The sequence below is a fragment of the Choloepus didactylus genome, chromosome 6 (genome assembly GCF_015220235.1).
Source record: "Choloepus didactylus isolate mChoDid1 chromosome 6, mChoDid1.pri, whole genome shotgun sequence".
NCBI classification, from domain to species: Eukaryota; Metazoa; Chordata; class Mammalia; order Pilosa; family Megalonychidae; genus Choloepus; species Choloepus didactylus.
Genome location: NC_051312.1, coordinates 30,570,299 through 30,583,070, shown reverse-complemented (window position 1 = coordinate 30,583,070; position 12,772 = coordinate 30,570,299). Strand labels below are relative to the sequence as shown.

Here is a 12,772-nt window from a genome sequence, read left to right as displayed (position 1 = left end):
CTCTGCGGTCTCTGGTCCATGCAGTTCCTGGTTTTCTACCAACTGCCCCAGAGGAATACCTACAACCTACACCTCACCACTCCACCATCTTGCCCTGTCCCCCCAATAGGCTTTTGAATTAAATAAGTCTGATAATTTTCTATTGTTTGGTATATTGATTTCTGCATGCAAAATTTTACAAATATTGTTGCATTTTTTTAAACATCTTTCAGTGAGTTTTTATTTCTTCTATATTCACTCATACTCTATTTACTTTTCTCTTAATATTATGTCAATGAATTATGTCAAGCATAAGATTTAGGATATATGCTTTTCTTATTTTGGATCTTTTAATAATCATTTGGAGATGTGTGAAACACTATATTTTTACATTTAGGATACAAACTTTGACATAAGAAATAATTTATTATTCAATTCTTCTATGCACTTTGCTGTTTTTCCAAGATTATGTATGAAAAAGTTTCAGCTCAATAAGACCTGAGCCAATAAACAACATCACTCAGTTACTTACTAGTGGATACTATATATATATATATATATATATATATATATATATATATTCATATTCAATCTATCCTAAAGCAGATGCTCTGTCCAATTAATTATGTTGCTTTTATGTCCTCAAATTAAAATGTCTGTTTTTGAACATGTCCAGGGAATGTTTCATAATCTTCCTAAAAAGGAATGCTGAATTGCAAAAGAACCCTGAAATTTATTATGAATGAAGCTCTCCAAACACTAAATTCTAAAAGTTCAGATGAATTTATGGAATATTGCCCTGCATCAAGTTGTCTGTTTCATCTATCTCAAGATATCATTCTTGCAGAGGTGTCTGATAAGGAATCCATGATATTCTTATGCAGTTTGGTTTCAATGAAGCATGAGCTCACAAATAAAACAGGCAAAGTGTATCTTTCTTCAGGCTCAAGTGTTCACCCAGTTCAGTTGAGCCAGAAATGTAACTATATGATACCTAATTTTAAATGAAATAAGGTAACCCTATAAAGTATAAGAAACACTCCCTTTTAGACTCATCAGCCTCCAGGACTAGAAAAGAAACACAGGGAGGCAGGCATTCATGATTAAAAGCTTCTGCTCATTCTTAAGGGTCTTCTTTTTTTCCTGTTTTGCTAAGTGAGAAAATACTGTGGTACTAATTGAGAGTTCCAGCCATGTATGATTGAAGGAAATGGGTCTAGCATGAAAACTGATAAGCAGTGCTGTGTGTGTGTATGTGTGTGAGTCTGTGTATGTGTTTAGAGGAAAGCTATGTATTCAACACTAAATAGGATTAAAAATACAGCATTTTAAATCTCAAGTTTGTCTGCTTGGAGTTCCATGAGACTTAAAAGAAAGAAATTATTTGATGAATATATTATTTTCATGATCAAAATTTATCTACCAACTTTGCAATCTGTTGCTATTTGCAGCCAAATACAGTATCCAAATGCAAAACTGGATCATGGAACAAATGAACAATGTGACAGAATTCATCCTGCTTGGGTTAACACAGAAACCAGAGGTGCAGAAAATATTGTTTGTCATGTTTACAATCATCTACACTCTCACCCTGTTAGGCAACATATTTATCATAGTAATCATCATCACCAGCCCTGCCCTTGCCTCCCCGATGTATTTTTTTCTGTCTTTCTTGTCCTTTCAAGATGGCTCCTTTTCTTCTACAATAGCACCAAAAATGATATTTGACTTACTCAGTGAGAAGAAAACAATCTCATTTCTTGGGTGCATGACTCAAGTTTTTGCAATGCATTTCCTTGGAGGAGTTGAGATCATCCTGCTCACAGTGATGGCCTATGACCGCTATGTGGCCATCTGCAGGCCCCTGCACTACATGATCACAATGAACTGGCAGGTGTGTGGCCTCTTGGTGGCCATGTCTTGGGCTGGGGGATTTCTTCATTCTCTGATTCAAACATTTTTTATTGTGTCATTGCCCTTCTGTGGCCCCAATGTCATTGACCATTTCTTCTGTGATCTTTATCCTCTGCTGAAGCTGTCCTGCACTGATACACACATCCTTGGACCTTTAGTTGCTGCCAACAGTGGATTCCTGTGTCTGGTCAGTTTTTTGATTCTCATCACCTCTTATGTCCTCATTCTTTGCTCCCTGAGGTCTCACAGCTCTGAAGGACAGCGGAAGGCTCTCACCACCTGCACCTCCCATATTGCTGTGGTTGTGTTATTCTTTGTACCCTGTATATTCACGTATCTTTGGCCCATGACCACCTTCCCCATAGATAAAGCTGTGGCTTTATTTTATTCTATGGTAACACCTATGTTAAATCCTTTAATCTACACCCTCAGAAATGCAGAGGTGAAAAATGCAATGAGGAAATTCTGGAGCCAAAAGTGATCTTGGATAACAATTCATATAAATAAATTAGATTAAAAAAAAACTATTCATATTTTAAGGACAAATGTGTCTAAAGTAAAATGCAAAAATCTTGTAGTCAGAAGAGTTGCATTTAAATTTTTTGTCATTTTGTTATTTGGAAACTTAATGTATCTTCTTTCATAAAATACTGATATGTGATTAAATGGTGACTATAGTTTTTTCCAATTAGAAACATCTTTGCATGTACAAATTATTGATCGAAAGCATATTGCTGCATGACATAAATTGGTAAAATCTTTGGAAAATCCTTGGCTTTATATATTAAATAGAAAAATTATCTGCAATCTTTAAGTATAGCTTATGTAACAATTAGTCCAAGTGCATAAAATATTTTTAAAAGGTTTTATAGCTAAGATTATTTTGACTAATCATCATTTTAATCCTACCTGCTTCAGTCAGGGTAGAATTATTTTTGTGATAGAATGGCATTAATTAGAAATGAATGGATTTGTAATAAAGAGAGAATATCATTAAGATAGGACTGATAAAATAATTAAGGCTGCTGTGTTTCACAGCACATGGAGCACCATTTACATTGTTACCTGGTCTCAGCCCAGAATAAAATTATTTCCCTGCCTAAAGTCAAAGTGATAAACCATAGAGAACCTTTCACATCTAGTTCACATGTATAATATTTACATGGAGCATTTTTCTGTCAAAAATATATACACTCCAATTTTCCTTCTAAATAAATTATTTGCATGTATCTGAGCCTTAACTAACAGAGAAAAATGTACCTAATGCAAAAGAGAGAGTTTATGGTATCTGAATAAGCAAGGCAGAAAGTCTGCACATTCAAATTTGAACAGAAAATTGCAGACCAACTTCCAACTTCTTGAGATGTGGTCACTTAAAATGCAATACTAACAGGAGCATGACTACAGAAGCAGAGAGGGAGCAACCTGGATTAGTGAGACTCTACATGGAGGACAAATGCCCTCCATGATCCTGAAAACTTGAAGTTAATTTTGCATGAAAAGGAAATAAACTGGTGCACATTAAGCAACAGGTATTTCAGGATTCATTTGTTTTGACAACAAAACGCAGCTTATCCTGACTAATGCATTGACTATCTTTAACTTCACAAAGAATTAAAAATTAAGGAGAGAATAGAGGTCATAACTTTTGCAATTATCTAGATTCTCAAATAGTGTGGAATGATTAAATAGCAATTCTAAAAGTCAAATTAAGCCTTTTCTTGGGGTAACACACAGCACTAACTGAATTATTTAAAACATAGATACTATATTTATTTCCCTTTGCATAAGATGTAAAGAAATGCTGAAGAAAATTATACATTTGCATACTAGACAGTTTTGACAGCAATTGTACACTCCAATGTGAGCTGGGTCTTCTATGCTACTTGAGTGATTTTTTTGGCTATTCTAGATAGTCACTGTGCTAGTTTGGATCTGTTAGGCATGCAAGAAATACTGTGTTATTTTAATCTAATCTTGTGGAGGCAGACATTTGTGGGTGGGAATTTAGATTAGGTTGTTTCCATGTAGATGTGGCCTCACCTATTCAAGTGGATTTTAATACCCTCTTGTTGTCTTCTATGAGAGGATAAAAGGTAGAGAAATTTTGGAGACAGCTCAGATAACCTAAGAGAGAAGATCTGGATTTAACCTGGGAAAAGCAAGAAGGACCCACAACAGAAGCTAAGAGAGAAATCAAGAGACATTTTGGAGAACACCAGAGAAACCAGAAGTTAAACCCAGGAGAGGACCAGTAGACTCCAGTCTCGTGCTTTCCCATGTGACAGAGGAATCCCAGATGCCGTACACCTTTCTTCAGAGAAGGTATTGTCCTATTGCTGCCTTAGGTGGAGCATTTTCATGGCCTTAGAACTGTAAATTTGTGAACTAATAAACCTCCACTGTAAAAGCAAATTCATTTCTGGTATATTGCATTATGGCTGCTTTAGCAAACCAAAACAGTCACTCTTTTAAACATTCTTTTCAACACATGCTCCAATTTGTATCAATTTATTTTAATTCTTATCCCACAATTTTTTCTCAGTGCAGGATCTTCTGTGGCTATGTGGCATGCTCAATCATACAGTTCAGCATCTCCTTAAATATTGGAAGAGCCTGAATCCAACCGCCAAGTTCACTGAACCAACCCAGATGATGCCTGGCAAGTTTTCAACCAGCTCCATGTCAAAGCTGAGGGAGAGGACATGGAATTGGAGCTCTCCTCTCTACAGAGTTTCTCTTCTTCCTCTACTAGCTGTCTTTTATAAGGAGGCTGGCTGAGTGTGATTTTTCTAAATGACATCTCTATACATGCATAGTCCCTAAATCTATATGTCTGCAAGATTCTTCATATTTAGGGGGAAGACAAGTCTGCTCTCTATTCCTCCAATTAAATGATGATATGCTGACTCCTAGACACTCTGTCCTTTCAAATCTCTCATTCAGAGAGTGAGAACTGCTGGAAATCCAGCTTTCTTGATCCTCCCAGTTAATCATTATTTAAAATCATTCAGTATCTTGTGTTAAATAGATGGTGTTTATTTTGATTCTATAACTATTGGGTTAAGTCTAATGGAGAATTTGATATTGGAGAAATGATACTGACACAAACAGATCTTACAAATCAAACCAAGCACTATTATGTACCTTCCACTGTGATATAATAGAAAGTACTCACCACCACAAATGAAGAATTATTACTAAAAAAAATAAACCTAAGTCAACTGAAACCTTTATATCTATCTAGTAAACCAAAAATTGAGGAAATACATTTACAAAAGTAGAATATGGAATGAAACAATACCAAAATTTTGAATATTCCTTCAGGCAAGTGATCTATGTCTTAAATCAATAACATTAAGGGTCATTAAAATGGCTTTGTAAATTTACAATTGTCATGTCAGTATGGTACAGATTGACTTAAATGGGTAAAATTAATGTTGCAAAATTTAAAGCAACAAAATTGAGTAACAAACACCATAGATGGACTTTGTTTGTATTTGGAAAAGGAAAACAACTGTAAGGTGTCCACATGGAAAACCATATCACATAGTATTTTAAAAGGAATGAAAAAACAGGTTAAAAAAATAAATAAAAGGAAGACCAAACAATATACTTTTCTTCTATAGCAAACCCATCTATACATATAACATAATATGTGTGAAAAGTAAAATAATGGAAAACAAGATTTATTACTTAGGGTTGTCTAGGGAAATAGAACCAGTAGAGATATCTGTAAATATAAAATTTTATAAAAGTGTCTCAGGCAACTGTGGGGATCCACAAGTCCATATCCTGTAAGGTAGGATGAACGGGTCCGAATTCCATAGGGCAGGAGGCACAAATCCAAATTTCTTAGAGCAGGCAGAGAACGGCAACTCAGATGAAGGTGTCCAATGAATTCCTCAGAAGATGCTGGCTAGCCAAAGAAGATGTGAAGGTTCTCTCCTCTACCTTAAAAGTCTAAAGTTGATTGGATTTTATCCAGCTGATTGAATTCTCTCATTATAGAAGACACCCCCTTCATTGATGTATTCAGCCACAGATGCAGACAATTCACTGGTTATTTAACAAAATAACCTTCTGGTGTATTAACCAGCCACAAATGTCCTTGAAGTAGCAGCTGGGCCAGTGCTTGCTTGACCAGACACCTGGGCACCATCACCCAACCAAACTGACACATAAACCTAACCATCACAAGAGATACCAGGCAAACACTAATCAAAACAAAACTAGAGTAATATACTTATAAAATTGATATCATAAAGAATATTATTCAGGATAAAGAAGTGAATAACATACTTATTTATGTCAATTCATCAAAAAAAAATGATCTTAACTGTGTATTCACCTAAAAAGAAGTTTCAAATGCATGAAGCAGAAAATGATAGAAACAAAATACCAAACCCAAAATAGACACATCCACAATTGTAAATAGTGACATCAACTCACGCTATCAATGAAGTTTACTTACATGACAAATATTGAACACCACACTCCACAAAAGTAGAATAAACATTGTTTGCAAGCACAGGTAGAATACTCACCAGAGTAGACCAACTGGGAGAAGAAAAAGCAATATGTGACAAATAATTAAAATCAAACAGAATGTGTTGCCTGACTAAAAAAGAATTACACACAAATTCATTACCAAAAATTATCTAGGGACTCCAAACATATGTATCTGTTTCATCCTTGTCAAATACCTAAGGACATCCACCCAAGTGGACCAAGTCAAAGCCACAAACAATGCTTTAAGATATATAAGAAGTTCAAGTCATATACACTGTGCCTGGGCTCATAACAGAATTGAACTAAAATCAATAACTGAAAAATATCAATAAAAATTAGCAAATTTTAGAAATAAAATACAAACTTTTACATAACCCAAGTGTCTAGGAAGAACTAAAGGTGAAATTTTAAAATATTTTGAATTAAAGTAAATTTGTAAATTTGTAAAACACAGCACTACAGCACTTCAAAATGTGTTTGTATGTGTATGATGAAATTAAAACATGGCTTAAAAGTAAATATATACTATCAAATACACATGTTAGAAAAAAGAAACATCTAAAATGAATTATATAAATTTCCATCTAAGCAAACTGCAAACAAGAAAACCAAGTTAAATCCAAAGCAAGGACAATGTAAGAAATAAACATTACAGGAGAAATAAATGGAATTGAAAACAGGCAAACAATCTGGAAAATCAATGAATGAAATTGATAAACCTCTACCTTTTACCCAGAATGAATAAGAATAAAAAGAAAGAAGACACACATTACAAATATTAGGAATTAAAGTGGAGATATAATACAGACATACACATATTAAAAGAATAATGAGGAAATATTTTGGACAACTCTATGTACATATTGTGACAACAGATTAAATGAATGAATTTCTGGAAAACCCAATCTTCCAAAATTCACTCAAACAGAAATAGATTATATGACTAACCATTTATATGTGAAAAAATGTAATTATTGGCAAAAGTTCCTTCAACAAATTAAAATCCAGGAATATATTACTTAATTCATGATACCAAATGGAAGAGTTAAAAATAATGCCAACTTGACAGAAAATTTTTCAGAATGCAGAAGAGGATGAAACATTTCCCAAATCAGATAAAGAGGCCATCATTACCTTAATAGCCAAACAAAAAGGTTTAGAAGACAAGTAAAGACTTACATCCTTCATAAACACAGTTGCAAAAGTTTTTCATAACATACTAGCAAGTCAAAAATTATATTCATGAACATTGAAAATTATCCTGGGCATATAAGGCTCGTACACTTCCTAGAAACAATGGATTTGACTCACCACATCCAAAGAGTAAAGAAATAAAATCTTAAGATAATTTCATTTGATGCAAAAAAAAAAAAAAAAATTGGATGAAATTCAACTTCTAGGTATTACTGAAAAATAAAGAATATTAGCACATTAAGTATGGAATATAACTAAGTATGATACAGGACACCTCCAAAATCCTACTGCAAGCACCATACTTATTCATGAAAATGTGAATACTTTCTTCCCAAAATCATGAACAAGGAAAAGATACCTGCTCCTACCACACCTGTTCTTCACCAGCTGGAGGTCCTATCTGATACACTAACTGCAAGAAAATAAACTAAAAGAATAATGTTGTAAAACCGGAATGAAATTTATTCACACATGAAATAATTATGTCCAGAGAAAATCTCTAATACTATGCAAAACAGCTATATACTATTAACTGAGTTTTTAAGGCCACTGAAAAAAAGGTCAAAATAAATCATATCTATGTTATACTAACAAGAACATCTGGAAATTGAAATTCTTAAAGTATCATTTAAAATAGCACTGAAAACCATGAAATAGTTAGGTATACATATCTAACATATATGTGTGTATTATGGTGAAAACTACAAAATACTCATGAAAGAAATCACAAGAGACATAAATACATTGGGAGGTACACCACATGAAGAAATTGGAAGACATTATTATTAATATCTCAAATTCCTGCAAACTAAGCCATAGATTCAAAGAAGTTCTAAACAAAATTCAATAGATTGTTTCTGTAGAAATGGAGTAGCTAATTCTAGAACTTGTAATGAAAGACAAAAAAAAATATGTATTTTTTGTATAGCCAGAATAATTTTGAAAAAGAACAGTTTGAGGACATGATTTCTAGATTTACTAAAAGTTTTATATTAAATAAAGGATAACCACATAGATCAGTGAAACATAATATATAGACAAGAAATAGATGCACATTTGTGCCAGTTTGAATGTATTATGTCCCCCAAAAAGCCATTATCTTTGATGTAATCTTGCGTGGGCAGATGTATTAGTGTTGATTAGATTGTAATTCTTTGAGTGTTTCCATGGAGATGTGACCCACCCAACTGTAGGTGATAACTGATTGGATAGTTTCCATGGAGGTATGGCCCTGCCCATTCAGCATGGGCCTTGATTAGTTTACTGGAGCACTATATAAGCTCAGACAGAAGGAGCAAGCTTGCTACACCCAAGAGGGACACTTTGAAGAATGCACAGCTGAGAAGAGAGGAGCTGCAGATGAGAGACAGTTTGAAGACAGCCACTGAAAGCAGACTTTTGCTCTGGGGAAGCTAAGAGAGGAAAAATGCTCCAAGAGCAAGTAAGAGTGACATTTTTGAGGAATTGCAGCCTAGAGAGGAATGCTCTGGGAGAAAGCCATTTTGAAACCAGAACTCTGGAGCAGACACCAGCCATGTGCCTTCCCAGCTGACAGGGGTTTTCTGGACATCATTGGCCATCCTCCAGTGAAGGTACCCAATTGTTCATGCATTACCTTGGACACTTTATGGCCTTAGGACTGTGACTGTGTAACCAAATAAACCCCCTTTGTAAAAGCCAATCCATTTCTGGTGTTTTGCATTCTGGCAGCATTAGCAAACTAGAACAACACTTAAATGTCAAATTAATTTTTGACAAAGTTTCAGAGGCAATTCAATTGAGAAATGGTACTTGTTTCTAAAACGGAGCTGCAAGAACTATAAAAACATTTACAAAATTAAACTTTAGTCAATACCTTACATCATGAACACATATTGACCATAAATTGATAATTAACATAAACATTAAACCCAACACTATAAAATACTAGTAGGGATCATGTGAAGAAAATTTGAGACTTTGAGTTAAGCAAAGACTTCCTATATATAACAACAAAAGCAGCATCAATTAAAGAAAAACTTTGATAAATTGGATTTCATCAGAAGGGAATGAAAAGCCAAATAACAGAAAAGGAGAAAATATTTGCAATTGATATATCTGATGAAAGACCTGTTTTCACAATAAATAAAGAACTCTGAAATTTCAGTAACAATAAATTTAAAAATAAAATAAAATTAAAAATAAAATGGGCAAGAGATTTGAATAGACACTTCATGAAAGAAGATAAATAACTAGCAAATAGCATGCAGAAGCAAAGATGCTCAACATGATTAGTCATTCAGGAAATGCAAGTTAAACCCATACTAAGATATCACTCTACACTTATATGATTTTTTTTTTTTTAATTAACAAGACCAAGTGCTGAAACATATGCAGAGGGGTTGGAACATCATCTGTTACTGGTGGCAAAGCAGAATGTTGCACTTTGGCAGGTTGGCAGATTTATATGAAGTCAAATCTATACTTACCTCTCAACCCAGCTATTACACTTTTAGGTATTTAATCAAGCATAATGAAAACCTGTGTTCACTTGCAATATGACTGCTTCTGAATGCTTATACTCTATTTATTGGTAATATTTAATAACTGGAAACAACCTAAATATCTCTCAATTGGAAAATGGATAGAGAAATTTAAATGGGTCCATGTATAGGAGCACTGCTCAGGAGTAAAAAAGAATGAACTACGTATACACACAACAACATGGATAAATCTCAAATGCATTTGGCTAAGTGAAAAAAGCCAGGCTCATTGAACTATATAGCTATGAATTCAATCTACATTACATTATGGAAAAAGCATAAATCAGGGACAGAAAGAGATCAGAGTTAGCAAGGGCCCAGAAGTAGGGGGAGAGATTGGCTATAAAGGGGCACAAGGGAATATTTTCAGATAATAGATTAACCTGTTTCAAGACTGTGGTAATGGTTATGCAACTTATGTATTTGTCAAAATTCAAAGAATTGTTTGATTAAGGAAATCAATTTTGACTGGGTGAATTATATCTGTTTTAGAAAAATTTTAAACAATAGATTCCCTACCTTCAAGCACTGGGTCCTTGGTAAATATAATAGAATGCAAGATTCTATTTACAATAGCAACAGAAACAACAAAATCCAAAACACTAAACTGACCTAAAATGCTCTATTTTACTTGCCACCAAGTATTGGAAGGTCATCAATTTCAGAAGCAGTCCAGTGAACAATGGTCCCTTAACAAATGCAATTACTCTTAAAAGAGTTAAGTGGAGATGATGGCCATTTATGGAGTAAATGTTTTCTCACCCTTTACTCTATGCCAAGCTTAGTTTTATGTGGTGAAGATGTGATAGTGAGCAAAGGAGGCCAAGCCTCTATTTCATCGAGTTTACTCTCCAGTTGGGGAGAAAGAGACAATAAGCAAATAAATCAGATACACCATAATATAAATGCTGTAAAGAAAGTGTAACAGGGGAATAGGTTAGAGAATAAGACAATGGGATGGAGGATGGCTTTACAATAGTTGGTTAAGGAAATCTCACAAAGGAGTGAATATTTGAACTGCAGACTGAGTGATGAGGATAAGACAGCCATGTGAATCTCTAGAAAAGGAACATTCCAGGGAAGCAAGGAGAGTGAGTACAAAGGCCCAAGTCTTGAAGGATGCCACTGTGCAGGAAGAAGAGGTCACATGGGTGAGCGGGACCAGATGAGGTCACAGAGATGAGTGTTCGAGTGGGGAGCAGTTGGCCAGAGCCTCATAGGCCATGCAAAGGCCAATTACAATTTAGCGTAAATTTGATGGAACAGAGAGTGCTTCTTCTACTAACCACCTTAGCTCAGCTGCTCTAAGTGAATGCAAGGGCTTTTATGTGAGGGAAAAGTGGTGGATTAAAAAAATAGAAGATCATGAAGAGGCCTAGAGGAGCTCAAATCTTGAACAGCACCAAAGATTCCAGCAAAGAACAACCATCAGAAGCACATACAAAGTCTTCTGGGCAGGGATGATGCTTGAGTTCCATGTTTTATTTCTCTTCATCTTGAGTTTAATTTAAGCTGAATTAATATATACAGTAAAGGTTGTTGGTGATCTCCAGGCAGCATCACCATCCTGGTCAAATCAAATTCTCCATGTCACAACTGTAGAAAACCCCTCTAATCATTTTTCCTGACCTTTTAATCATGGCTCTCACCCCTAGACATGGTTATAAACATGGTAAATTCTTGTTCTTGGGTTTTCTCTGACACTCAGTCTAAAGAGGCCATCTCCTCCCTGAGTCACTGTCATGCAATTTTTTTCCCTTTTTCCCCCCTTTGATACATTTTACTCTCAGAGTTTACCTTTATATATATATATTTTATTTCTAATGTCTCTCCTCTAGAAACTGTTTAAAAATGTAGGCTCTTATGCCAAACTACATGCATTCAAACCCTACCCTGGGAGGACGGAAGGAAGTGATGAGGAATTATTGCTTATTGAGTACAGATCTTCTGTTTGGGGTGTTAAAATTTTTTATTAATGGATGGTGGTGATGGAAGCACAACATTGTATTATAATTAATATCATAAAATTGCATACATGAAAGTGGTTAAAGTGGGATAATTGTGTGTGTATGTATGTTATCATAATAAAAATAAAAAAATAAAAATCAAACCTGGAGCATTCACAAACTCTGTCACTCTCAAGTAAATTGTAAAACTGTCCAAGCTTCAGCTAATCATCTGTAAACCAGGAATAATAGTATGAATTTCATAAGTGTCCTAGAGGATTAAAAAGGCAATAACTTCAAAGTAACTGAATATTGTTTTATATACATGCTAGCATTATCTACAATTATTATTCTTCCATAACTTTCTTATTTTTCTTAAAAAAACCCATTAAATTTTGTTGTCTTTTGTTAACCTGATTTTAATTTGGGAGACTTTCAGACTTTTTAAGGTAAATTTTTTCAGAGAGCTAAGTTAATCCATCTTGCATTTATGTTGTTGGATGTACTCTGAGAAATATGTTTCTACCTCTTGCCCTCTTAATACAGTGTCCACTTAGAGTTGAATAGAAAATACAAATCACAGATTTTTTCTCATTTTTTTATTGTGAAGTTTAACACATATAAGTAAAAGTGATAAATTTCAATATATGATTTCACAAGTAGTTAGAGAGCAAATCTCAAAGAATGTCATGGGTCACAGTTCCA

General features: G+C 34.3%; 1 protein-coding gene across 1 annotated transcript; it reads left to right on the top strand.

The window, feature by feature from the left end:
• The first annotated feature begins 1,437 nt into the window (after positions 1-1,437).
• Positions 1,438-11,723, top strand: LOC119536871 (olfactory receptor 4C5-like). Its single transcript, XM_037839579.1, has 2 exons — positions 1,438-2,370; positions 11,657-11,723. Exons 1-2 carry the CDS (start codon positions 1,448-1,450, stop codon positions 11,721-11,723), a joined length of 990 nt encoding a protein of 329 aa, XP_037695507.1. The 5' UTR covers positions 1,438-1,447.
• The last annotated feature ends 1,049 nt before the right edge of the window (positions 11,724-12,772 follow it).